Source organism: Oenanthe melanoleuca, chromosome 2 (assembly GCF_029582105.1).
Source record: "Oenanthe melanoleuca isolate GR-GAL-2019-014 chromosome 2, OMel1.0, whole genome shotgun sequence".
Lineage (NCBI taxonomy): Eukaryota > Metazoa > Chordata > Aves > Passeriformes > Muscicapidae > Oenanthe > Oenanthe melanoleuca.
Genome location: NC_079335.1, coordinates 108,173,373 through 108,201,333, shown reverse-complemented (window position 1 = coordinate 108,201,333; position 27,961 = coordinate 108,173,373). Strand labels below are relative to the sequence as shown.

The window sequence follows — 27,961 nt, the reverse complement described above, 5'->3', positions numbered from 1 at the left end:
AGGAGAACAAAGATGATTAAGGGATGGAAGCATCTCTTAAATGGAAGGCTGAGGGAGCTGGGCCTGTTCAGCCTTGAGAAGAGATGAGAGAGAGGGGAGCTCATCAATGTCTGCCAGTATCTAAAGGGGAGATGCCAACAGAGCCAGGCTCTTCTTGGTGGTGCCCAGCAACGGGGCAAGAGGCAACAGCCAGAAACTGATGCACAGGAAGCTGCACTGGAATGTGAGGAAGAACTTTACAGTGCAGGCGATTACACACTGGAACAGATTGCCCTTAAGAGGTTGTGGAATCTTCCGCACTGGAGAGATTCAAAAACTGTCTGGACACAACCCTGTGCCATGTGCATCCCTGCTCAAGCAGGGATGGCTCTGCTTGAGCAGGAAGGTTGGACCAGGTGACCCCACTGTGGTCTCTTCCAACCTGACCCATTCTATGAATTCTCCACTACAGAAGGCAGGAACTGTGGAAGAAGAGTACCACCACTATGTTCAAAATAGAGAGATTTCTAACTAATCAGAGAAATTAATGTAAGACTGATTTAAAAAAAAAAACTAGAAAACCTGACATCATTAAAGTACCTTGGCAATCAGGATACACCTTTTACATTTTCTAGTCTGAGGCTGTAAGTAGAAAGCAACCACAAATTTCACAGAGGAAAAAGAGATGTTCAATATTTGTGTACTGAAAGCTTAAGTCAAGTTCTAACCTTGGTCAACTACTACTTAGACAAGACACTGCAGCCAGCAGCAGGATCCTTAGTCTAACAAGTGTGCTTTGAAAACACTGCAGTACAAACCACCCCAGCCAGATAAGCTGGTTTCACTCCTAGGAATAAACACTGCAGACTTATCCCCTTCCTTCCAGAAACAATGTTTTAAGGAAGTTTAAATATCTGCCAGTGATGCTATGCACTGAGAGGTAAAAATACAAAAGCATGTTTTAAGACGTTTTATACCACATCCTTAGATGTAACTAAATGAACAAGAACACCATGGCTTCAATGAAAGTTATATAAATTTGAATGCAGAGAATACTTTATTAACTGATTACAGTTTTGATGACCAATTTTAAACCATAAGTAGTGTGGGAAACATAGTGGGGACATTAAGGCTGAGCCATATATATATAGACAAATCTGGATACTGATTCTGTACATTTAACCTCTGCTTTTTTCTTTATACATATTGTCTGCATTTGATCAGAGGAAAAAACAAAAAAAAATCCTGGCCACTAATTTAGTCTTATACCTGTAATGAATTTTTGCATGGGTTTTTGAATGCAGTGTAAATTTGAGTAGAGATAAAACAGATTTTTTTTAAATTTTTTTTATTCCCAATTAAGTGTTTAAGTATATCTGGAGTTTGTTGCTGTTATAGATTTGTGCAATTATTTTTATTTTTCAAACACTAGCAGTAGCTCTCTCATGTAGAGGTTAATCTATTTAAGATAGTATTAAACTTACCTAACAGATTGGGAAATCAATATAAATTAAGTGCCTGTGGTGTGTATCAGTTTTCCTGCTCTAAGCAACCCCTATCACTTAAGTGGACATACTTGCAATTTTACAGAATTACACTGACTTTTCAACAAAACCCAGAAAAAAAATTAATTTACTGTTTTTGCACTGTGAGCAGTGTTCCTACACAATGTGATAATCATTTTCCATCTGTACAGCTCCCTTTTGTAAAGTTGGGCAACACATATAAAAGAAAGACAGACATCAATGGTTTGTGTTCTGAAAGATATTTCAGTTCTTTAGTTCCAGTCACTGAAGGAAGAGGCAGAGGCAAGTTTGAATTATCCCAGAAAACTGAACAATTAGTTTTATTTGGTGTCTTCAAGATGCTTCACCTTCTGTGGGAGATGTAGATGATGTAGGAGAGACCATTTCAGGTTTTCGTGAAATTCTGTCCAATTCTGCCTGAACATCTGTTAAAACTGGCTTCTGACCTACAAAATAAATGTGTATCATTCAGTCATGTTTATGAAAAGCCTAGAGTATCTTCAATTCTCAAATCAGACAAATCCTAGTAATTGTTACTGCACGCATTGGGTGCAAAATTAAGGCATAAGGCCAAAATCCAAAAGAAACTGAAAGGGAACAGTAAAGTTATACCCTTCCATATTTCTGAAGAGTTGAAGTATAAAACACAGAAAACTATTAAGACCAGCAGTTACGACTACTTCTATACAATTTTCTGTATAACTTGTATTTGAAATAATGCTGAATGTAAAAATCAGGGGTTCCACCAAGCCCAGCAAAGTCAGCTTTGTGCACTTGGTCAGCATAAACCTGACACCACTGCTCATGTGTGCACACAGACCTGCAGATGGCAAATCCCTTTCCTCACCCACTTATCTCCTTCCTAACTTGGAAGGGCACAAACATTTGTGGAGCCACACTCTAACCTAATTCAAGCTCACAACACCACACCATTTCCCCCCACCCTTTTAACTCCTACTCCTCAGTCTAGGTTTCTATCCCACTATGTTCTATAGCAAGAATGGAGGAGACAATATGGGTAAAGGCAGTGCAGTATTAGGACTCCAACACTATGACAAGGGTGCACAGCAACTGCAAGAGAATGTTCTGACACATGTGCAGTTGTAGCAGTGTCCCAGCATCCTTTCTGAAGATGCAAAACAGGAACTATCCATAAATGTAATTTTCGCCAGATGTACTTTGCTGCTCTTCAAATTATTAAACAAAAGATAATACTGTATTAGAATCAAAGCAGCTAATGTTCCAACTAATAAGCAGAGGAATTTACAAAAGCTGCTGAGGAAAAAGTAATTCTCAAATCCCAAACTACTGTCTTAAAAGAGAGTTTTCAGATTTGAAGACTGAGTGCCACAGATATCACTAAATACAAGACACCAAACACTGAGGAAGGTGAAGAGGCCACATCTAAGGCAGATTCATTAGTATTTATGGTAATTCCTTGAAAACATAGTCCTTTCTGATGTTAAACTGGCTATAACCCTACCCTTCATTTGTTGCACAGTAGGAAATTTCTGAGAACTGTTTTGCTCCTTAATTAAATTCTGTCCTTGAAGTTTCTGCCACCGCCCCAGACAGAACACTTTTCTGGAGTGCTGCCTCTGTTTGCTTGGCATCATCCAAAGCTGCTGCCAGCCACACCCCACAGGATTTTTCAGTGGGTGCTCTCTGTGCCTCATATTGCGTCATCTGCATTTGTTTGAACAATCTCCATCTGTTGTTCAAACTGGCACTGCTGACTTTGACTACAGCACATTAGGAAGCACTCAAACTTTGCTTAGACAACTGAGTTTCACACTTAGAAAAGGGAAGTGTGCTCAGGTGAAAAAAAATTCAGGATTCAACTACAAAAAGTATTAGCGAGAAGTGTGAAGTACCAATGAAACACCAGCATTCTCCCCTAAGGGCAGCATTATTATCCTCTGGGGAAGCAGGGAGGGAAGGTGTCCATGAACACATGCTCTTAAGTAATACAGAAACATTTTAAATCAGAATAGCAAGAAATGCCAGTATAGTCCTGCATCTAGCTTTAGCACAGTCACTATTAAACATTTCTAGACTAATAAAAATAATTACTAATTGCTTCATATATAAACAGCTGACAAAAGAAAACACTTAAGAAAACACTACAGTATTTTTACAGGCTGTCACCAAACTCAAACTCAAAGTGCTCATCACAAGAGAGCAAAAGAAAATTTAAAGCTATTTTAATACTGACAGTATTGTCAAAAAGAATCATCTTCAAATATAGTCCTAACCTAGCCTAAGAGGCTTATGGCATAAACCATTTCATTGGGATGATGGAAACAAAGGGAAAAACCAAGGAACTCATGTAGACAAGATTCATGCTTAAACAACTACATGAAGATTTTTTCTTTGCTCCTCTGAAAGCCGCAAAAAAGCAATACTAAAGTGCTGTGGAAAAAAAATCAAAAAGCCGTATAGAATACAAAAGCATATATATATATATATATATATATATGTATATAAAACATTCAATTAAATATAGTATAGTTTATCAGAAGTATGAATACTACTAAGAGGAACAATCCATCACTCAATTTAGATTGAGTCAATCTTTTGCCATTAATCATACCTGACTTTTTTGCTGATGGTGGTAAGTTGCTGCCAGCACCTCCAGTGCCACCTCCTCCGGGACTGCCACCAACACCACCAGGGCCACCAGGAGAACCAGTTTTCTTGCTCAGGAGACTATTGAAGAAGTTAGCCAGGACTCCTTCAGATGTAGCTCCAGCTACAAGGGGAAAAATGACAGAAAAACCACAACACAAAACCAACACAAATTTTCTAAGTAAATACTGATTTAGTGTGTTAAAAAACCTAAATAAGCACATTAAGGCAAGCAGGCAAAACAACTATTTTTCTTCTCCAGCTGCATTTTTGCCCTCTTAAGAAAAGGTACCTTTCATATTGGGATCAATCTTTTTCGACCCAGTGGGGATAGGTGTAACACTGGCAACATTCGATGTTACAGATCTATTTGGTGTCCTAGGAGATCCCCCAGGAACTCTTGGTGAAGCATCCTATTAAAAAAAAAAAACAAAGCCAAAAAACAACAAGCCAACAAACACAAAGTCTAAGAATAGATTAAATGAAGCATTTTGTTATTTCTTACAGCTCCTAAGCTTTTGTATTTTAAAGGTAGTATCTCACGCAACTGAAATGACACAGGATTAGATTTTGCTGATTCCGTACAAGTTTTTTCACACTCGTAGAACATTGTTAAAATTATTAACTTTAGTGTAACTAAAGCACAAGAGAAGCTTTTAATTTCATCCCCATGAAAAATCTGAAAATCTCTCTGTCACTCAGTAGTGCCTTTAACCATAAATGCATTCTAACATACGAAAAGGAAAGCCAGGACCTTTAGCCCTTGCTGTCAAAACAAGTTGTTATGGCTCACTGTAGGAAAAGAGTGTCATAATTTTAGAGCAGTATGAGTCTTTAAATACTATGTAGTCTAAAACAATTAGATCCAACAATACTTGACAGTACAGATAAAAGCAACGTTCTAAATATATAAAAGTTAATGATTTTCATATGATGATATTTAAAATTTTTGTTACTAACCACTGGCCTTCCTGCAGCAGTAGGTGGTTGTTTCGCCAACTGTGACTGCAAAAAACCAAACATACACATGAAGTGTTAGAAATTACAGTGACTAAGAATACAACCCCAAATTTGTATTTTAATGTTGTTATATGAAACTCTTGTTTCTTGTTTTATAGTCTGAAAATTACCTGCTGCTTCATAAGAAACACTTGGTCATCCTCTGCTACAATTTCTTTTTCATGAACAAACTGCAATACAAAAACATGAGCAAAAATTTGACTAAAAGAAAAAAAATAAAAAAGATATTTTCTTTTTTACCTGCTGGTGAATATAACCAAAACATTCAATAATGAAGTACCTGTATAAAATACTACGATTGCTTCATATCACATTTTTTGTATTTAAGACTGTCGCCTCATTATTCCATTTAGGCCAAGTTAATAAGAAGTGAAATAGAATTCTCATTAACTCTTTTAAACTGTCAGGCATAAAGCTGTAGATACATTTGTAGAAAGACCCACTAAAAAGTTCATTTAATTGTTCAGCAAAAAAGAAATTAAGTAAATGGCTACAAGGTACATTCAGGGACCAGTAAGAAACATTAATCGATGCACACATTCTGCATCATGCCCATGTCTCTTAAATTATTGAGGCCTCACCTCAGTATTACTTTATAGGTAACTCTATCACACATGACTCTTCACCTGTGTTGCATCACACTAGTATAGGAACTGGACACAGACATAATCAGATCCCAGTTCTATGCATCAAATCACAAGCACTCTCCTTCCAAATAAGCTCATCAAAAATTTTGCCCAAGAAAGCATGGCAAATATCAGTAACAAAGTTTATAATCCAGGCCTGAAGTTCATAAGCATGCAAAAGGAAATATTGTCAAGTTATATTTTCCTTGTAAACCTATTTAACATGTCTTGGTATTTTCCCTAAAGATTTCAGAAAGGACCTAGTATTAGTTTTCCCCACTAAAATAATTCCCACTTGAAAATAAGATCAGTCACAAAATCATAGCCTTGTTCGAAAAAAAACATAGAAATATCTGCCTTCAGTAACCTCTGAGTGCATGGGAGTCCACTGCTGCAGGCATTTTGTACAACAACCTCACATATGTTTACAGGTCATTCTGCCAAGGCCTTTTGTTAGATAGTGTAAAATCAAAAGTAAACATGTGCAAACACCTTCTACATATGTTCAGTGTATTTTTATATTTTCCCTTGTACTGTCTCAAGCTTTCTTATTTTAAATACTCCAAAAGAAAGCATTATGAAGTTATAAACAACTCAGAGCAAAGAGAAATGCTCTTAAAAAAAAAACAACAACTAAACCTGAGAAACAGATAAATCATATTTAGTATTGTCGTATTTTTTCAATACCAAATATGCCTTAAAAGCAAAACAAACGTATTTGCAGTCTTGAACAATGTAACAGTAGCAGGAAAAAAGTGTAAGCTGAAGAGCAGCTACAGAACAAAAACACATAGTGATCTTTTTTGTTAATTAAAGAGCAACTTTAAGAACAAAATAAGAACACCCCCCCACACAGTACATCACTTTTGATAAAAGCTGGAAGCATAGCCTCAATAAAAGAAAAAAAACTGACAGGCAAATAAATAGCTAAGCAGTTAAATGTGAAAACATCTCATGTACCTTCCTGACTGGTGGTTTTGTTATGATATCTTCAAAATTGTCATCTGCTTTTAGTGTCTGGAAGTTCTCATGCAATATTCCTATCTTCTTGTCATTATCCCAACCTGCAGGACTAGAGAAAGGATTATTTGGCTTAAAATTCTGTTGCTGCTTCAGGCTATTCCTGCATGCACTCCTGAACTGCACACAACTGAGAGCCAGTAAAGCTGTCACAGTGCCCATTCTCCTATGCAAGCTGGTTATTGACCAGTACAGGCAGGTAGAGACAGGGTCACCATAACAGAGAAGAGGAAAATCTCAGGCTGAACATTTCCCTTTGGAGCAGTGTTTCTAATCTTCATCCACCTGCACTCACCAAATTCCAACTCATGAGAATGTTATATGGAACTTTAAAAAGCATAAACCAAAAAAAGGCTCTAAATGTTGCTTTACAGTACTGCACAGATTCATTTTGTAGTCACACACAATATAATAGTGCAGATAACTTACATAAATACTGCATCTTTTTCCACAACAACAGCTGGAACATTGAAAGGAAATCCATACAACTTCTGGACTATATATTTATACACTAAATCAATGTTTTTGTTTTCTTTTACTGAAGTGTAAATAAGTGCTGCCCCATCTGAATAAACATGTTAAAGAAAACTTAAACTTAAAACTTAAAGAAGTTTAGTGGCTAGTAAGAGACACTAAAATAACCTTGAACTATCAGAAAAGGGCCAGCTACTTTGTAGAATCTTGAAAGGGAATACAAAACCAAAGCCAAAACAGTTCAAATAACTTCCAAAACCTCATGCTGAAATAAGCAATTAAATAATTTAAATCAATCTTTTTTCTTGCATTTGTTTTAGGCCAATTCAGCTATTGATTTTCAAGTAAAGGTTCTTCTTGCTTTCAAAGCCCCCCAGTACCAATGGTTTCACTACAATGCCTTTAAAACAGTCTTCTGCTTTTAGTGAGCAAAAATTTTCATGCCATATCCTTATAACTTCTCATTATTCCACCCTGCAATCACTGCAGCACTAACACTAGCAGCTTCAAAAATGCCAAAGATCTACTTTCCCATCTGGGTTTTTTTAATTAGGGGAACAAACTCTCACATTATACAGTGATCTGCTTTTAAAGGAAATGAAGGCAAGTGAGTTTACTAAAACACCAAGAGAGTGCTTAGTATTCTAGCACAGTTCAGTATCAAATCAACACATTTTATGCCCAGGATTAATAAAAGAGTAATTTTTACTTTGGGATTATAAAAATACCAAATTCCCTAATTTATTTCCACACACCTGCAATTGAAATCCTAGAAGAAAGTTATATAATGAGGTCTGATTCCTGTTCTGTGACATTCAGAATGGAATTTCAAGCTGTACATGGCATATGCAATCATGAAGGCTAATCCCTACTATTTTATATTCTTCCACCGCACACAAGAGTTACTACATAATTCCATTTTGAAAAATTAGGTCTTGGAAGCTCCTTTGAAGGAAGTGCCATTTCAACAGAGGTCTCTGGGTCTTGAACTAATTTTCCCATTTGGCACCTGCTGTCCCTCCAATAGCATTTAAACTTCCTTTTACCACAGCACAAATGACGACACAATGTAGGCATGTTACTGGCATCTAAAATCTAGATCTCAGCATGTCTATCTGACTAAACAACACTAGACAGTATTTTATACACTTCTTCTGAAAAAATGAAGTTTAAGAAGAATAATAGCACAGCAACAGCTTCTGTACATTGTCTCTGTACCAACACAAAGGAACACAGTGGACCTTGCCTACAGCAATTCACACTTCTTTCCTTTCCTCCTAACCTCATCCTGAATTACTGAACATGGAGGAGACTGAATATTTAAGACAAAATTAATAATACGACTTAAGACCATACTTAAATAACTTTATCTTGTTATTTTAGGGAGCTTGCCAGCTAAGATATGATGTTCTGAGAACTGATTTCCTAAATACAAAAATGGAGGCAATAAGGAAATAAGGTAAGGGAACATGCTAGAAAATCTTGCAGCTCTGTAAAAAAAAAAAAAAAAGGTACAAGAAAACAGAAAAGTTTAATTCAATGTTGCCCATGGGGGTAGCTGGAGCAGACTGCAATCTACAGTAAAAGAGTTGCATCCTTCTTTGGTACAGACACAAATATTCTTTTAAGCTTGTCATAATTAATATAAACATTGAATTGAGTAATTATAATGTGTTAAAGGATACATTGTAAGCAAAACCGTCTGATATGTGACTGAATGAAGTCAAAGTGTTCATCTCTGTAGTCATGCTCTTTTTCCAGAACACTGATGGCATCACACTGTCAAAACAAATACAAAATTAATATACTGCTTTCAGTCATCTGCAAAAATAGCAGTGCTGCTTACAAATCCAGTTCACAAGGGGAAAGGGAGATGGAGTGGGGTGGGGTAGTGCAGAGGAAAACAAAAACCTGCTAAGATAGTTTAGAAATACAACTGAAGCTTTTTGGTTTTAATAATATATAACGATATACACATAGTGGAGTCAGTATAACTTGGCAGTTCAAGTGACTGGAACTTTTCATTCACTCTCCCCTCCCCACTCCAATACACTCCTCTGTTGAAAACTTACCACTAAATATCACCATTTTTTATCCAATGCTTTTTTACACACTGTGGCATTAAAAGACTGTTTTTAATCCAGCTACTAACTAGCTCTTTGCAAAGGGCGGCAAAAGCAATGAATATGGAAGCAGGAAAAGAAAAGAGGTGTGGGGGTGGAAAAAAGAATAGAAGGAAATTAGCAGGTGGGAAAAAAAAAAAAAAAAAGCTGTTCAAATGAGAGTGTTAGCCTTCCAGAGAAGGAACAGCATATGCATCAAAAGGTTTATGCCTTCCCTGGGGGCCAGCAGAGGCTGCAGATGCAGTATGCTTAATGCCAATGAGAAGAGAGGAGAGGGGATAAAAAAACAACAAAACCAGATAAAAAATAGCCACCGGAGAACCACACCATTTTCTTTAATATGGTTACCTATCTAACAGAAACCAAAACAGATCACCAAAATGTAAACACCCTAAGAACTGAGAAAAGTTAGAAGTGCAGCACTTCACTCACTACAATTCTCAAAGAAGTTCATCTTCAGAAAAATATCAGAAATATTTTAAAAACCCCACAATTTTCAGAATATGGAAGACTGTGAAAATCAAGGGGAATTCTAATTGCTTATTGTCTAGCTCATTTCTGTGAGCAAAACCAGGTCTGAGGTATTTCTCAATTCCTTGAAAACTGGAAGAACTAAAGGAAAAGCTAATTCCAAAATAACAGTAAATAATGGGTTCTAGAAGATAACCAACCTTCAGTATGAAACACTTTTAAAGAGTTCTTAAGTGAGGTATTCAGAATAACTTGAAATAACCATGTGCTTCCCACCCCAATCCACAATTGACAGAGTTATTTCAATAAAATACACAAAAAACCTAAAATGTGAAACAAACCTTTGTACAAACTACTACTACTGGAATGCCTAAGTTACATGTTAGTGTATCTGCACCCAGGGGTAAAATCACACTGTCATCTTTGTCTTCCTGTAATGAAGTATTTCTTCTCTGTGGAGAAGCTGGAAAATCCTCGCCTGGTTCTATATACTCCTGGAAGTCTCTTACCACTGAAAGTAAAAAAAGTTACATTAAAACATCAGCTGCTTTATTATTTCAACAATGATTTCCACTGCCATTGATATCTAGCACTGTTGATTGTATAGTATTTCTGCATCTTGGTGTTGAAAAAACAGAGCATGCACCTAGTCCTGGCTAGCTGTTGGCTCTGTGCAGCACAAGGGAGAACTAGCAAGTGATGTGTTGGATCAGCAGCCAAAAGAACATAATCAGATAAAATTGCCCATAAGGACAACATGATTTTTTTTTTAATCATTGTGAAACCACTAGGCAGTTGCTACTAAGGATTACTGTTTGATCTGCTTCCTAAAGGACATGTTTCTTTCCATTTTTCTTGGCAAAGTTAATGGAACAGTTTGTCAGAATAAACAGAATTAAGCCTCACACAAACTTCTTAGCTGCTACTGTATACCAGGTTTTGCCTACAGACCCTTTGTCCATATTTCATTCTCTGTACAGTGACTCAGCAGTAGTATAAACAAAAAATAACAGAATACATAAACACTAGTTTAAACTAGCTTTATAATTAGTTAATAGCATATTAAACCTTTGGTATGCTTTAAAATTATCAGATATTAATTTAAAATGTAGCAAGCAGGGTAAGTAACACTCTAACTTTCATTTATTCTAATTATTGGTGCAAGTCCTTGTCATGTTCTGCTGCACACACCCAAGCCTCTAATTAACAGTCACTTACTATTCCTACAGTCAGGGATGCAATGTGAGGCACAAAATGTCTGTAATTTTTCACATCACATGTCCTGCTCCACACAGCAGAAACAAGGTTCTGCCAAACCAAACCACTGCCTGCTATTCCATGAGTAGCACATCCTGATTCAGCACAAGAAATCAGGCAGCAAGGCAGCTCAGCTGCATCATGCACAGTGAACTACACCAGAACATCCTCACTTCTGTGTTAATCCGCTGCCACCTTCACAAAACTGACTGAAGCCCTCTGAGTTCATACCTAGAAAAGCATCTGTGCAATTAACAAAGCAAGACTTATTTCAACACCCTAGAGGAAAAATTGTATTAGGTCAAGATTATCCAATTTTTCAGCAGATCTTGGAGTTCACAATAACATAAAGCACATGCACAGGTTATCATCTCAAACTGTTAACCCAGGCTCTAATTCAGGGAATGCTGCTAATTCAAATCTGGTCAGAAGAGCTTCTGAGATTAACTGAATATATACACCAGTCACTCTACAGTGTCTTGCCTGTATAGTATCCTGTCCTGGGATAATTGCATAGATCCTCCAGTGGATTCCTAAAATTCCCAATGTGTGATCATAACATACTAATCTTTATGGACGTAGAGAAAGCAGTAAAAAGGAGGATTCATTTAGTATATTACAGCTCCAAAGCTGTGGAATACTGTCTTCCTTAGAAACACAATTTCATAAAACACAGATTAATTCAGTGAAGAAGAAGAGCTATTTCAACTCTTCACACACAGCTGCTATGTATCCCCAAATGCCTTTCTGTACCAGTTCTAGTCCTCCAGGGTCTGTCTTTGAGTGGAGTTAAACTGCTAGAACTGAAGACAAACACAGCAACATGCCTCCAGAAAACTACACACACAAACCCTCAGTAGATTTCAGTCCCGGCAGCAAGTTAAATCAGCTCTCAGGAGCACTAGTGGGATCCCATAGCCAAAAGTCAGGCAAGCAATGTTGCCTCCTCCTTTTGGCAGTGTTGAGCTCCTGACTGCCTAGCAATGCATGAAGTCACTTCACAACAGGATCAAAACAAAAACCAGCTTCCAGTCACATCTGGATTGTGTCCAGGGCCTCTATTATAACCTATGTCCAGACAACTTATATCTGTAAGAATCAGACCAGATGATAGAAAACCAAAACAGACAAACCTAACTGGAGTAGCATTTTTTTCTTGTCTCATTTAATTGCTTACACTTTCTGTATTTTGTAGAGTTTCTCTATCCTGTTCACTCAGTTATTAAAAACCATGACTATCAGGTATACAACTTTGATAATACAGACACTGTATCCATAGTTTCAGCCAGCAAAATCCTATTCTGAAAGTGTTTGAGGGGATGTTTAATACACATGCACTAACATCCAAAACCAAACCAAAAAACACATCCAAGAGAGCTCAGCTCCTCCCACCTAAACAACTCCTTGTGGAAGATACAATTCTCAAGGATGATCTTCTCTTAGAAGAATCTCTCTCTTAAAGGGACAAACAAAACAACTAATATTCCCCATACCTCATTCCAGAGTATCTACAACTGTCACCTTACATTCCACTTCATCACAGCACTGCTACAACCTGCATTTCTAAATTAGTATAAGCACTCATTGCTTAAGAATGTACCAGTTAGAGTGCAACTTCAGACTTAAAAAGAAAGTTTAATCATGCAATTTGATCTCCATACTCAGCTTTCTCAAATCTCTTCCTTGTAGACTCAAATTCTACTACCCTAAGGGAAATGCAAAGGATTGCTCAAAAGTAATATGAAGCTATAATCTGAGTTCAGCCAGCCAGTTTAAGAAACCCTGCAAAATCTTTGTGTTCTGCATGTTTAAAACTAAAAACGCAAGACACTGACAGAGCAACAAACACCTAACTCCGTTAACATCAATAATAATTACAATAAAACTCTGCAAGTGGAAAGAGGCCAGACATGGCCATGCTGCCATGAATTCTCTCAAAATTTACACTTTTTGTAGGCACAGAACAGGTCCCAGATTCTCTAAGTGGCTAACTTCAGGAACAGTTAAGAAGCTGATATAGTGATCTGCCTTTAAACAAATAAATGAAAAACTAAATGCTTCAAATTTTTTTTTTTTTTTGCTTTGTGAATCTTATCTAGAAAAATACATAAAAAGCAAGACTGTAATTTCAGCTGTGTTCTTTCTGGAAGTTTTTCCCCCCTACATTGTTATTCTGTTAGAAAGAAGTACTACTGTTGTTCATGGAGCTGCTTGAGACTTATCTGAAGCTAGACTTGCTTGGTAAGTTCTAATTTTAAATAACACTTCCAAAGAATGAAAAAGACTGCAATGGAGAGATTAAATGGTGCAGAAAGCATTAAGCATATTTAAATGGATTCCCATGTATTTGCAGAATACTCACACTTTTGCTCCATTTCTTTCATTTCTTCAGGAGGAATTTTTAACTTGTCAATATGTTCTCTTACAACACTTGCCCATTTTTGTAAAGAATCCAGTGCAGTCCAAGGTCTAGACATGTCTACTACCAACATAACTAGAGTGTCCTTTAGAGAGCTTGCCTCCATTGCAAATTTAAGAAGACCTTTGTGATACAGGTCGCCATCCAAAATCCATACATTACATCTTGTTTGGTCTAAAAAAAAAAAAAAAAAAAAAAAGGAAAAACATTTAATGAGATTTACTTGAAAAACAGCCACTATATAATGGCTGTTCTTTGGACATTAAAATACAAGGAAGAAAGCAGATGATGTTCTCTCAGTCCATTGAACACATATAATGACACAGCAATCTGCAGCTAGTGGGGAGACAAGCACCTCCTCTTTCAAACCCTGAAGTTTAATGGCTGATAACTGAAGATCTTAAATACATTATCTGAAAGAAAGGATCCAGAGAAAGCAGACAACATTTCCAAAACAGTTGTTCACCATTTTCAAGTAGGAAAATGTTTCTTCAAGATGCAGCTTAGAAGAGAAAAACTGGGTGAATTCAGTCATCTTTTTGCAGCTGTTGGCCTGCTCAGCTCTCAAGGACTGCCATCTCCCCTTTAGAACTCCATCTGACATACCTGGATAACTCTTAAGAGTACAGTATGCACCTTAGCCACTCAAAAAAACTGAAGAACTGTTAAGTTTTTAATGACTGAGTATGACTTAACAGACAGTTTACTCTTCCAATTTGCAAAAGGACAATCACCATACAAACAGACCATCCCACTGTTTTTCCCTTCAAAAACATCACAGTACTACAAATTCACGAACACTTGTGCAGTAAAAGAAGAGACATTGATTCAAAATTAGTGTGATTACATTTCCTTTCAGGTAAATTTTTAGTACTTCTTACAGAAGTTCTGAGGAAGACATTTAAAGCAAACTCCCAATCTTCTTAAATCTGGTTCCAAGCAATCTTTGAAACCAATACCCAGACATGAATGTCAGGAAATCAGGTGATTTCAGAGGAATTAAAAAAGGCCAACTCTTCTAGTTCTCCTTCAACATGTTTGGGATTTTTTAGTATACACAAGAGTTCCCCTTTTTCTCCAAAGCTTCCAGTATATCTTATTCACATCACGTAACTCCAGGTACTGGGATATTAAACAGGATCTTAAACATACTTTTTCCTTTCTAGCTATACTTTCACCCAAGTTTTTGGGTTTTCTTGTTTGTTTTTTAAATCTCCTTTAGCATTGTGTACAATTTTCTACCCCTCAGTCGATGACAGCAGTCTTGCAGATTGTGTGCCAGCAGTACAAAAGTTTCTCTGTAGGTTCAGGACAACTACTTGCCACAGCAATTGAAATGGAAGATAGAAGCATGGGCACCTTCTCCTCTAGGCCTGAGAAACATACATCTATTCAGAATGTTGCAGCTAGGTCTGCATCCCTGGTCCTTTTTTTTTAGCTCTCTCTTTTGACAGATTCCTTTCCTCCTCTACCACTTATATGGTCACTCCTGGTATCTACCAAAGAAACTGCACAAACTTTCTTATGATACAAAACACTTCTGGCATAAGCTGGATTCCTGCATACTATAAAGACAGAAAAACATCCCACTGTCATTTCAGATATCACACCACTGAACCATTACTTTCAAATTGGTTTAAGATATTGTTACAAATACAGACTCACCATCTCGGTCTTCATCATGCACATTTAAATACAAATACTCCATTCCTCTTCCTTTTTTGTACTCCTCTATTCCTTGAATTTTTCCTATTAAGCTAGTTTTACCTGCTCCATCTTCACCTGGAGAGACAGAAGTAAGATACCACTCAGTCTTTAATCACAATTACATATTAAAAACCACCTGGGGCAAGAAGAAAACCATATCCTAACAGGATAATTGAGCTCACTGGAGTTTTGAAATACAGCAGGTTTTGCCCAAATCATCCATCTGTTCTAAGTGCATGTTTCAGCTTCAAATATTATTTCTACTTATTGATAAATGCAATTATCCTACCAACAATGCTACCTGAAATAGGCTCTTATACTCATCTTTAAAAGGATATGCTAAGGAGTAGTTAAACGCCTCAAACAATTTCAGTCTTTCAACTACAACCAAAGTAGTAACAAAGTTTTTCTAACAGAGTTTAACCCATGGTAAGCTCCTCTTACAGTTAACTCCCAAGAGCATACTGAAGAAGGCAAATCTGTAACCTCATCATTTATGAACTGGTTTCTTTGAATATTTTCTCTTTTATAGGTCTCAAGAAACCTTAAAAAAAAGTGACAAATAATAAGCCCACAGCCTTACAATATGTATGTATGTATTTGGATAGCAGAGAAACAAGCCTGCAACCCAGATCCATTCACTCTTATTCTCTCCCCTCCAAAGGGAGCTTGGATAAACACTGAACTTTACAGCATATGACCAATGTAAACACCTCAGCTATGGCCAGAGACCCTTCCAGAAAAACCTCATTTGTAGTCATAGGTCCCAGTGTTGGAAAAATTCATGTGCATTTTTTCCAGTTCGAAAGAGTAATCAAGTTGAATTTGGACACAAAGCAGGGGTTTGCCAGTTTGTTTTTTTTTTTTTCTCTAATTTGCAGAATGATGAGTATGTAACAGACATTATAAAATTCTTGAAACACACTCACATCTTATAAAATTAAGGTTAATCCCAGGTCTCTAAGAAGCACTTTATCAATTTTGTGTCAAACTGAACATTTTTCCCCAAGTCTCTCCTACAGAGGGTGAGTAAACACTTGCTTTTAATCACCTAACAAAGACAAGTTCAAGGGCAGTAATCTTCATTGCTAAACATAATGATGTTTTCCCTTTAAAGAGAACTGACCGTGATCTTATAGATGTCACTATGGCTAATTAAAAACACTACAGCTATAACCACTGTAAAAAACAGAGATATCATATTTTGACAGAATAATTTTGAATTTGTTTAACATATCATCCCCAAGACTGCCACATGAAGTCCTCAATTTAGAGGATAGCTTTATTTTCATATTTCACTAACACTGGAAAACATAAGACTGCTTACTCTAAGGTGCTGTGGGGATTTTACTCAATGGAATTAATGTATTTTAAATGAAATATATTTTGAGAAAGAGAGAGAGAGAAATAAGACCAGAACTGAAGTCTGAAGTCTAGTTAAGTATAGACAAGTTAAATGAAAAATTAAGTTGTATCCCTTTAACTTTTTCACAATTTAAGGGCTCATTTGTGAGCTCCTGTATTAAATCAAGCATGCACTTGAGCAAACAATTACAGCTAGTTTTAAATAACCATTGGAAAGCAGTGCTATTTTCTAGTCATACATCAAGCTTTTCCTTTTATAAGAGTATCTTTTAATTCTGATGAAGAAGTGAAGAGTTCAACCTTCACGACCATAGATGAATTACAATTCCTCCTCTGCCCTCACCTCTGTACTTACCCAAACTTCTTAAAATTGTCATTACAAATAACTGAGAAGACCTAATTAGCTGCTGCTCTGACATGTTATGAAGCCGCTTTAACTTTTGCCAACAATGTCTGTATGATTCATTGCGCTATTTTACCTTTCTGAATTGGCAGCTTTAATTAATGAGTGCCAGCAGAAGGCTCAACAGGTAAGACAAATCAAAATTTTTTATTCCCTTTAACGAGGGTTGCACTTAAGAGCTTTCTGAGTTTCTCTGAGCAGTTGACTTCCAGCTAAGTTCTTTTGCATACTAGAGTTTGAGTCATACAGATGACAATAAAGATTTCAACTTGCTTAAATTTGGGAAACTTTACTGTCTCCTGTGCATATCTACCAGTTTTAAAAGTTAGCTGGAACAAGTCTAAAAAACACCCAGGGCTGTAAAAAGTCCTGCACCTGATAAAAGATATGCCTAAGCAGTCTAAACTAAAACATACTTATATAGATGCTAATATATAGACAACTACTGTTACAAAGTGCTCATGCTAAGCAATACAGGCAAACTTAAACTGTACTTCCCACAAGCCCCTTACTTGTCACAGCTCTGTGTTATATCATTTCCTCACCAACCTGGTATTTCCAAATGCCTAAAATAAACTGGAGTTCAATACTGTTAAAATAATACCTTATGGCAAAGTAAGAACTGGAATTTTATTTTCCCCTCTACACTGAAATAAATTTTACCAGTACAGCATAAGACAAATTGATTTGATGTAAACTTAGTACAACTGGACACATATGCACACACAGCAGTAATTTCAGCCTTCCATCACAGAACTATTTGAATTTAATCTGTTCCATGAGGAAGCCTGTCTATTCTCTTGTCCTCAGCAAATATACATCCATTTCAAAACATCAAAATCAGGCAGGTGGATCACTGACACATATAACAGTGCTATACAAGTTACTGCGTGAAGAGAGCAGCACTCATCTTTCACAAGGGAAAGCCAGAATGACGCATCAGTGAAGTCTGAAGCTAGTAATACATAAACCAAATAGTTTACAAACAGGATGATCCACTTGCAAGGATTCAAAATAGCTGCCTAGCCAAATGTGCCCTACCCCATAGGAGATCCAGAGTTCTTGACATATTTAAGTTAAATTAGAGTCAGTATTATTTAAAAAGTTGGGAGGAAGTAAAAATAGGACCATAATTTATGATACAAGGACCTTCTCCTTTTTGCCCAAAATATTGATCATAAGGTAAGGAAAAGATAACTGTCTTGGCCAAGAAAACATAGAATCATTACAGAATAGTCTGGGTTGGAAGCGACCTTCAAAGGTCAGCTAGTCCAACCCCACACTAGTGAAACCCAACAAGACTTGAGGTTTCATCTACTTCTACTTTCTATACATAGTATGCTACATACACTTTATGAAATCATAACAACTGTGTATGCATTTGTATCCTTATTATTTTTTCCCAATCTAGACATCAATAAAAAACACTTGAAAAGTCAACACACTTTGAATATACTGAGTTATGCTAAGAAAGAGCAGCAGCAGATTTTTGCTTTGCTTTGCTCTTACTCTTCAGCAAGAATATAAAACTAGAAAAACTTAAACCAGTTTTTACCTAAAACTCCTAGGTAGTTTTTAGAAAACTCATTATCAAATAAATTCTAAGTGGTAACTTTAAGACTTCTCGAAACTCAAAGATTTTATTGTAAAGCCTTTACTACGTATAGAATCTTCTCTCTCCCCCAGAGTAGGGGGAAATTAAAGTCCATTAGCTGTCAGAGGTTTAATTGATAATGTACAACATATTAATATAACTAACATTAACTGCTACCTGGGACATACATAAAAGTACATATGTTTAGAAAAAATGTCAATCAAAATAGATATATACTCATATATGGCTTTTCAAATTACAAACCTTAACACCTTTTTTGTTTGTTTTTTTGTTTGTTTGTTTCTGGATATCTCTGAATTATATGAAAAAGTAATGCTGCTTTATTTCAGACAAAAGGAAAATTTCATATTCCCTGGGCTTAAACATCACTGATTAATACTATGAAACAGAATTTTTTTCAAGTTCTACTGAAACAAAATAGAAAACAGAGCCTTATGCACCTTCAAGAATAATTACCATCATCCTCCACTTCAGAATTTTGAAAAATCCTGTAGCTTCTTTATTTTTAACTGTGGGATTAATTAAATTAACAACTGACTTCCATACATAAGCTCACACAGCAAAATATTTCTGACATAGCATTTTTGATATAGCATTTCAAGGTAGAATAAAAAACAGGTAGATTTTTGCATCCTTCTTTTGCAAATAACATAAAAAGGCCTCCTTTTGCAGAGTAAATACTAAAGAACAAAAATTCTCCATTATACCAATTTGCACTCACACATTAATACAGCAATGAGGAAACAGAAGTGATGTTTCTAGCAGGCAGTGCTATGCACCAAAGCTGAATACAAGTAAAAGAAAAACAACAGATTTAATTTTGCACAAAAGTCAGGCTAGGAAGCAGCTGAAACAAAGCCAAACCAATCTGCTTACACACAGTATTTCACTGTCTTGTTAACAAAATGGAAAGTCTTATACTCAACTAAACAAACAATGTTGCATTTTTATCTGCACGCTGCTACTACCTCATTCCTCTGATGAACTCCAGTTTGGGGTTGTGAAAGCTCCTCTGTCCAAGGTGCTACTCTGTTCACAAAACAGATTTTGAAAACATTTTCTTGCTGCTGCCGTAAACATATAGGAAACCATAACAACAGAAACCCTTCCCAGCCTCCTCCCTTCTCACTACTCCAGGCAAAAATCATGTTTACTGAGCAGAAAAATCAACTATCTCTAAATGTTCTGCCACAATACAGAATTTAGCAGAATGCTCCCCCCGAGACAGGAAGGGTGGGCAATGAAGTGAATGAATCTCCTGTGTGTGCAGGCAAACTTATCTATGTTCTGCTACACCAACTGTTCACCCATAAACTACTATATTTGAGAGGACTTAGGCTCTCCATTACAGAACTTCTTCAAACTTTCAATTAACATTTTCAAATTCAAAATATTTACTACTCATTTCCACATTTCTTTCAGTTTAGCAAATGACCAGAAGTAGAATTTGTCTGGTCCTATAATCAGACATTTCTAACTTGTCACAGAAATTTGTACATGGAAGAACAATCAAGGTGTTATCTCCAGAACAGACATGAGCTTTGACTGTCTGTTTAAATTGTTTCTCCATTGTAAAGTGTCCAGTGTGTTTAAAATACATCAAGGCAAAGAAGCAAGAAGAGAACATTTCTTTTGTGTCATCACTACTGGCAGCCTGCCCCTCTTCAATCCAGGACTGTGATTTTTTTTCAACAGCTCTTTGAAAAACCCTGGATGCCTTACTTGTTTGTAGTCTATAATCCTAGTGGTTCCTTGAAAGAAGTTTTTTGTTTGCATTTTAAATCCAGCAATTAAAATTCAGCTTGATATGGGAATTCTACAACTCATCTCTAAAAAACATGTTCAAATAAGGCCAAACAAAACTAGAAGTAATGGACCCAATTAGCATCTCCTGCACACTCCACATCCCCAAACATACTTTTGTGAATCAGCTTTGTATTTTTTACAATGCAAAAGATAGCTTCTGGGTAGATAAACACAGAATATAAAATATTGAATATTTTTATCAATATATTAAGAAAAAAAATCTATCTTGCTTAAATATGATAGAACAAAGCCAGCAAGTCTAAACTTGAGTTATCGAATGGGGCTAAGGTGCCTTCCCAGAATCCCAGAGCAACCTCTGTTCCACACCATGTGGAATGCCTGAATCCCAACACAGTGGTGTAGAGACATAATGATCTTCTTTCTACTAGAACCAAGCACATGTGCACTATAGCTATTTTCGAGATAAAATACTTGTCACAAGCTAATAACTGCCTTTTCTACAGCTGTATATTAGTGAGAGGCTTGTTTACACATTCTACACTAATTGAAGAATGCCTTTTACAGAACAAGACCAAAATAATCACAGTAAGCCAAATTTAGTTTGCTTTCAGAGAATTAAAAAACAAAATTCATTATGCTGATGAGAGCCTTCTCTACAATCTCTCAAACCAACATGGAAGCTCACAATAAGTAGGCCATAACAAGTTTACAAATAACTTGTCACTAAATTCTCATTTGCTCATTGAATAAAAATCATCTCCTTCTCCAAGTTTATTTTACTCTGCCAGATAAGTTTCTCCCCTCACATACAATTCACTCAGTATATTTGTGGCACCGAAAAATTAAATAATTTTTCTGAGGAGCACCTTAATTGTACTTCAGCCTTTCAACACGACAGAAAGCAGACAACTGTTCCAGCAAGTCTTCTGCCATGTCCTGCACCACAAGAATACACGACCTGACTGTGGAAACAGGTACAGCAGTAACAGTGTTACCTGTGCCTGGAGAGACCCACAGTCAAAGAAGGGAAATACTGCAGAGAATTCTACAGTGACTATGAACAGCATCCATTCCTAACTGAGTCCTTCTCCTTTAATATAGCAGGAAGTTGTCTAGTGTATTTTATCCAGGTTCCCTACCAAAATAGAATAATCCCATGTTACTATCCACGGGACACCTTTATTAGTATTCTTGCCACTAACCTGCCTGGAGAACACAGAAGCACAATTCCTCTCACTGTTCTTCACCTCTGGAGCTATTTCTGAGATAGAGCCAGAAACCAGCAGCACCTCTGGCACTGAGGAGACAAACTAAAATAAATGCAATTCAAGAATTTCAGAACTTTCCATGATGTTTTAAGTGATTTCTACCATACAGCATCCTTGTAATTCTGGATTTTTGGAAGAGTGGTATAGCAGGAAGGACACAACAAAGAAGTACTACTTAATTCTAAAAAAATGTAGCTACAAAACAAGCAATTAGAATTTTATCTAGGTCAATGCCCCATCAAAACAATTGACACTTTAGAAGCATAACTCTGCTGACCTAAACACAACTTGACTACATTTGCAAGGCTTTCATTGCCTGCAGAAGGCGAATTAGTTGCAAGAAGAGGACAAAAAGAAACCCTCTGAGTTAACTTCTGCAGTACCAGAGAATTTAGAATATTTGCGATTAATAATATGCACAGTATGAACAAGCAGTATTTTATCAGTTTCACTGATGAAATTACAACAATGAAGCTGTCAGCTTTTGGAACAGGAAAAAAATAAATGAAAAACTGATTTTATAGTGTTGAGTACAAATTTAAGTAAGAAGATTTTATACCCTCACAAAAATTTGCTGTATCAAAACTTAATTTTCAGGTTCTTTATATTCCACAGGTTTACTTGAAGAAAGCAGCAGGCTAAACCTGTTCTTGAAGATATACTGGGAATGGCTGTTATTGCAGAAGATGGTACATGCACACACAGAAAATTGTACCTGTAAATTAGCTGTGGATTGTGCTTCTTTCCAAGCACCCTTACAGCCAGGACATATATAGACAGGAGCAGAGCTCCAAGATTCAATCAAACAGGCCAAGCCCTGGGAAGTGAGATGTCTGGGTTAAAGAGAAAATGTGGACACGAGGCAGCTGAACTCTCACTGCCCAGTAAACTCAAAGCTTTTATCATCGAGTCAAGTAAAATGCATAAAAAACCCAAGCCCACTAGTGATTCGGTAGTAGCATAATTGTGCAATACAGACAGAGAGTCAGACAGTGTCACTGGTTGGTTTGACATAATTCAAATTGTAGGCAAAGAATATACTGTGCTTCAGAGACAGAGGAATGTATGAAACACAAAGCCAGATAGAAAACAATTCACTTGCCAGCTGGGAGCCTGTGTTCTGGTGCATCCTGGAATGACTTTGAACATTACTGCTTGAATGCATGCAGCAGTTTGTTGGATAAACTATTAGTTCAGGTCTCTGAATCCAAGCCTTCACACATTCTACAGCACTATGGATTCCACCCATAAACCGCAATAATGAGTTGTCAGCTGCTCCCCTCTACTCCACTCGCTGATAAAAGAGAAAGGGAATGAACACGAGAGCTCCCAATTATAGGCATCAGTTTTCTCATCACAAAAACCACCTCCTGTGATCAACTACCTTTATTATACAAGTGAGTAAAAGACAGTCCAGGAGAAGTAGAAAAAGGAGAAAAAAAAATTAAGCAAGAGCAACAAAACCACACTGCTTTGGCTATCTGCAAAAAGTAGCTAGAAACATCAATGAGAACACTCAACTTCCTTAAGAAAGCATGGACACTTTGCATTTTCTGCTGGTATAGTTTGCTAAATGAGGTAGCTATGGCCACTATGACAAAACTACCTAGGAATCATAAGCATAAGAGCATACAGTAAAGTTTAGAAAAGCTTGTACTTCTATTATTTGTTCACACATGAACAGAAAGATGAGAAGTTTTCATGCCACGTGTGGTGCCAACCAGAGCTTAAACTTAAAAGAAAAATAGTTATTGAAACAATGTCTGCAAGTAAAGCAACTTTGGAGAAGTAAAACTAAGTCAATTAATTTTGGGCTGATTTTGAGCAAGTGATTAGCAACACAGTTAACTTTCACAAAACCATGTGCTATATCTAGAGATTAACATTTGGCATTCCAGTCTCCTTTAGCTGGATAACTCCAACTGCTTTCCAGGTTCTTAAAAATGAGATGTTAACAGAGCTAAAAATAAACACTGAAATAGCAGAATTAGCATGCCAGACACAGACAGGTTCCCAGAACAACTAGGCATACAACTACACACAGTGTTTGAAAAATAAAAATGCTGTAGGCAAATTAGAAAACCCGTCCTAGCAAACAAAAGAATATGGTGGGTTTTTCCAGTTGGTTTTTCAGGGTGGGGCCATGAGATGTTGGAGGTTTAAGGGATTTTTAATGCAGTTTGTATTGAAAATAAGCACTCATTTGTTATTATAAAACATATTTCATTCTGGCAAGTTTTGAATAATATGACTGTTTATACAGTAAGTATTCACCTGCCACAAACTGACTGAAAACCATCAAGATACTGGTCAGCTTTATACCTTTTACTTAAAAGTACTGAAAGTATAAAGAAACTGAAAAGAATCATGCCAGAGCATGAAATGAAAATTTCATGTTCTGTATTAGTAGCAAAAGTTAGTATGAAACTATCTAAAGGAACAAAGCTTACACATAGAGGAAATATTTGATAACACAGAAACTGTAAACACAGCTCAAGAATCCAAACAGACAGAACTTCACATACTGAATCTGTCCAACAGAGAATACATAAGACCTCTCTTTTTCCTGTGCCAGTGTGTTTCAGGTGGAGCATCATAATTTGCAAGTGAACAACAAAGAACTGGTATTCCCATTAAAAACATGGTCCTCACTGGCCAGTCCTCAGATCTGATGTTCTTTTTCCTAAATACATGTCAAATTTGGGGGTTTTTCATCCTCTGTTGGATCAAGGCCTTCCAGAAAACACAATTTCTAAGCAAGAATTAAAATTTCTTCTATAAATCTGTACATTTTCAAAAAAAAAAAAAAAAAAAAAAAAAAAAAAAGAAAAAAAATCATCAGTCAAATAAAGGACAAAAGCTATTACATTAAGTCATTCTGTAAGCTCTACATAAATGGTAAAAAAGAAAATTTATATACAACAGGTTGCACAGCACAAACTAAATGGGCATTTGGAAGCAATCTATGATATCCTTTCTAGCTCTGAAGGAAGCAGTCTCCAGCTACTGAGCACTAAGGATTACCTGACTACGAAGAGAGAGGAAAAACAAACAGTATAATCTTCTTGACAAGGATCACAGCTTGAAGAAGAATCTTCCAACTTCAGCAAGGACAATCATCCAATTTAGTTCAAAGTGTCACATAAAAAGGTGTCAATCGTTATGAAATATCTCCTTTGTTTAATATCACTGCAACTTCCAATCTCAATATCCTACTTAATTACATAACATACAAAGCAACAAATTAAAGGGTAGTAAGTCTTGTAAGAGCTTCAGAAGACCATGCCATCATCCTTGTACAGTCTTCTCATTCTCAGTCAGTTTTAAGTAACCACTCAGCTTATCAAAACAGGAAGAAAAGGATCACAGTGATTGCTTTAGGATTACAGAGAGGAAAAAAAAAAGCGTAACTCAAAAAACCTCAAGAGAGTACAAGCCACAAGACTATGCAGAATCATAGTGTGCACAGAGTCAGCAAGGGTATCTTTACTGAGTTTTAATCCTGTTTCCAGATATTAACAGGGTTCTTTCTGGGGACAGAGAGGTTGGCAAAAGGAATGAAAGAAGCACCTAGTTAGAAAACCATACACCTGGACTCATTATGTTGCCTACTAGCAATAGTATTTAATAGTCTTTCAGGAAAACCAAGCAAAACAAAATAACAAAAAACACACCACACCAATAATACTGCTAATTATTATTCATACAGAGCATCCATTTCTCTCTCTCCTCCACGAAGCTTTTAATTTTGACGTATCATTTTCCTTCATGAATTGCAACTGGGTGTCTCATTACCGCCCTATCAAAGTCCCCTTCCGTACCTCTCACCTTGCCGAGGGCCAGGCTGGACTAAGGCCCTGGGTGGGGATGGCGGGGCGGCAGCGCTGCCGCTGGTGCCGCCACGCCGGGTGCCAGTGGGCAGGGCAGAGCCCGCACGGCCCTCCCCGGGCCCTCCCCGCCCTCCGGCCCGCAGGCAGCACCGTCATTGATGCCGCTCGGGCCACGGAAGCGGTTTTTGTGTCCGCATGACACACCGCAAAGCGCCGGCACGGCAAGCGGCTCGGCCGGCTGCGGCCAGGGAGGGCTCGGGAGCCGCACGCCCCACGAAGCCAAGGCTCACGGGGGAGGGAGACAATAACAGCTCCCCATCCGAGCCATCCCCGCCTGGGGAAGGACAGAGAGGGTGTATGGCGAGGTAGCTACGGTGAGGGGCGTATCTAAAGCATCTGTGGGCAATCTCCAAAATGAAGCAAAGCCACGCAAGGGAGGAAGAGGGAGGGTTAAGACAGCGCCTTGTCACCCATCACCCCCCTTCCCTTGGGGCGCTAAACAAGGGAAGCTCCAGGCGCCCAAGAGAAGGTTCAGGAGCCAGCGTGTGTGCGGCGGGGATGGGAAAAGGATGGGGATGCTTTCCTCAGTTAGTGTGCGCAGGGGCAGGCAGAGGGATCAGGATGCTTTCCTCACCCAGCAGGAGGACGTTCTTCCCCGAAGGCAGCTTAGAGCGGGAGCGCGTGGACACCTCGCTGAGGATGCAGGACCTGGCGCGGAGAGACGACAGCGCTTAGGAAGGGTCTCCCGCTGCCTCCCGGTCCCCACCCTCGCCATTTCCCGGGGATGGGGGGGGCTACGGCATGAGGGGCGGGGTGCAGGGCAGGAGCCGCCACCGCCAAGGGGAGGTGCCCCCCCAGCTCAGTGACTGAGAGGCACGGAGCGCCAGCGGCGGCGGGGGGATTATCCAGCCCCTTCCCCTCGCCGCCCGCAGGGCATCGAGACGCTGCGAGGGCGGCGGCCAGCGCGCCCGGCTCCGCGGGGCGGGGCGGGCACTCACCAGAGGTTCTGCCCATCGTCCTCATCGCCGCCCGCCCGCAGCTCCGCGTTGTTGTTGTTGGCCGTGGCCGTAGAAGCAGCGGAGGAAGCAGATGAGAAGCTGGCAGCCGAGCCGAGCCCGGAAGAAGACGAGGAGCCGAAGGAGCCAGCCCTCCCCACCGCCGCCGCCATCTTCGCTGCTGCCTCCTCCTCCCTCCCCTGCCCCGCCGCCTCCCCGGGACGCGGAGCGGGCGGCGGCGCCGCGGTGCCGGCGGGGACCCGGATGTTGGGGGGGCGGGGGCGGGGCCGGGGCGGGGCCAGCGGCGGCGGCAGCGGCGCTCCGGCCGCTCCCCTCGCACTCTCCCCTCGCTCTCTCTCTCCCCTCAGCCGCCTCCCTCAGCTGCCCTGGCCAGCGGCGAGTGGCTCCCGGCCCGGCTGCCCTCAGCGCTGCTCCAGCGCGAGGTGTTGCTGCGGGCGGGGGGCTGCGCTGTGCCGCTGGCTCCCCGGGCAGCCCCAGCCCTGCAGGAAGCACCTCGCATCCAAGAGAAGTAAGTGCGGCTCCAGGGCAAGATGTGCATTTTGGGGAGGACAGGGTGGTCGTCCTCTCCAGGAGGCCTCGTTGCGTGGTCTTCTCTCACAAGTATCGCTTGAGAATTCGGAAAAGATGGGTCACACCACCATCATTTGAACAGCTCGACTTTGGCTAGAAGTTCCAGAAGAAGCAAGCAAGCGTGCCAGCCCTCTTTTTATAGGTTTCCTAGGTTAACACAAGAATGGCGGTAAATTCTGTAAAAGTTCAGTGGGTGAGTTTTGTCCCTTTAGGGGAATTCGGGGAAAACCTAAGGCAGAGGATGTTTCCTTGTGTCCTCCCTTTTAAACAAAGGATGCACGTTCCCAGAGACTGGGTATACGGACAGCGACTTAGGGGTGACAGCAATTTGTACTTTTGTTTTTCTTGCTGCTGTGGTGATTTTATTTTTCCTGGAAGACACTGATTTTCAGTAGTATTTTGAAACAGGGAAAATCAAAAATCTGTTTTTCTTAGCCATGTGTTTTTCTCAATGGCTCTCTGTTGCCTTGCAACCCAAAATACAGACGTTTCTTTCATGTTTTTGTTGTTTTAGTAGGGATCAGCTGTTGTAACACGTAGGTTGCCATTCATGAAAGTACATTTCTTTCAGGCCCTTCAGGTATAAAATAAGTCAGATGACGGTAGCCATATGCTGAATTGAAGGTATCTGTTACAATAAATGCATAGTTACTGATCAGAAATATTTTGTCATGGACAGAACATAGGTGCAGAAGACTGGCAAACTTTTGATGTTGATGCATTATCCGGTAAACAGGGACCACTGGATAGAGGAATGCTGCTGAAAAGCTGCCAAGAAAAAACCCTTTCTGCATGAAGCTGCAAGGCCTCCTTATGGCCTGTTGTGAACTGCCTTCACCTGGTATCTCTGGTTTTCATCACTGTGTGGGTCAATTGA

General features: G+C 38.6%; 1 protein-coding gene across 1 annotated transcript; it reads right to left on the bottom strand.

The window, feature by feature from the left end:
• Positions 1-997: 997 nt before the first annotated feature.
• Positions 998-26,754, bottom strand: DYNC1LI1 (dynein cytoplasmic 1 light intermediate chain 1). Its single transcript, XM_056483492.1, has 13 exons — positions 26,497-26,754; positions 26,133-26,206; positions 15,209-15,325; positions 13,487-13,717; positions 10,209-10,378; positions 8,959-9,052; positions 7,229-7,364; positions 6,740-6,851; positions 5,264-5,323; positions 5,094-5,138; positions 4,426-4,546; positions 4,099-4,257; positions 998-1,951 (listed from the first exon to the last, which is right to left on the bottom strand). The coding sequence occupies exons 1-13, from the start codon at positions 26,664-26,666 to the stop codon at positions 1,839-1,841; spliced, it is 1,602 nt and encodes a 533-aa protein (XP_056339467.1). The 5' UTR covers positions 26,667-26,754; the 3' UTR covers positions 998-1,838.
• Between the last annotated feature and the right edge of the window lie 1,207 nt (positions 26,755-27,961).

Bases quoted from the DNA above. Each gene is read 5' to 3' on its own strand.
- DYNC1LI1 (XM_056483492.1), bottom strand. From the start codon at position 26,666: ATGGCGGCGGCGGTGGGGAGGGCTGGCTCCTTCGGCTCCTCGTCTTCT. The intron at 5,324-6,739 runs GTACATGAGATG...TTTGTATTGCAG, and splicing joins CAAAACCACCAGTCAGGAAG to TTTGTTCATGAAAAAGAAAT. The intron at 4,258-4,425 runs GTACCTTTTCTT...TTCCCCTTGTAG, and splicing joins GATTGATCCCAATATGAAAG to CTGGAGCTACATCTGAAGGA.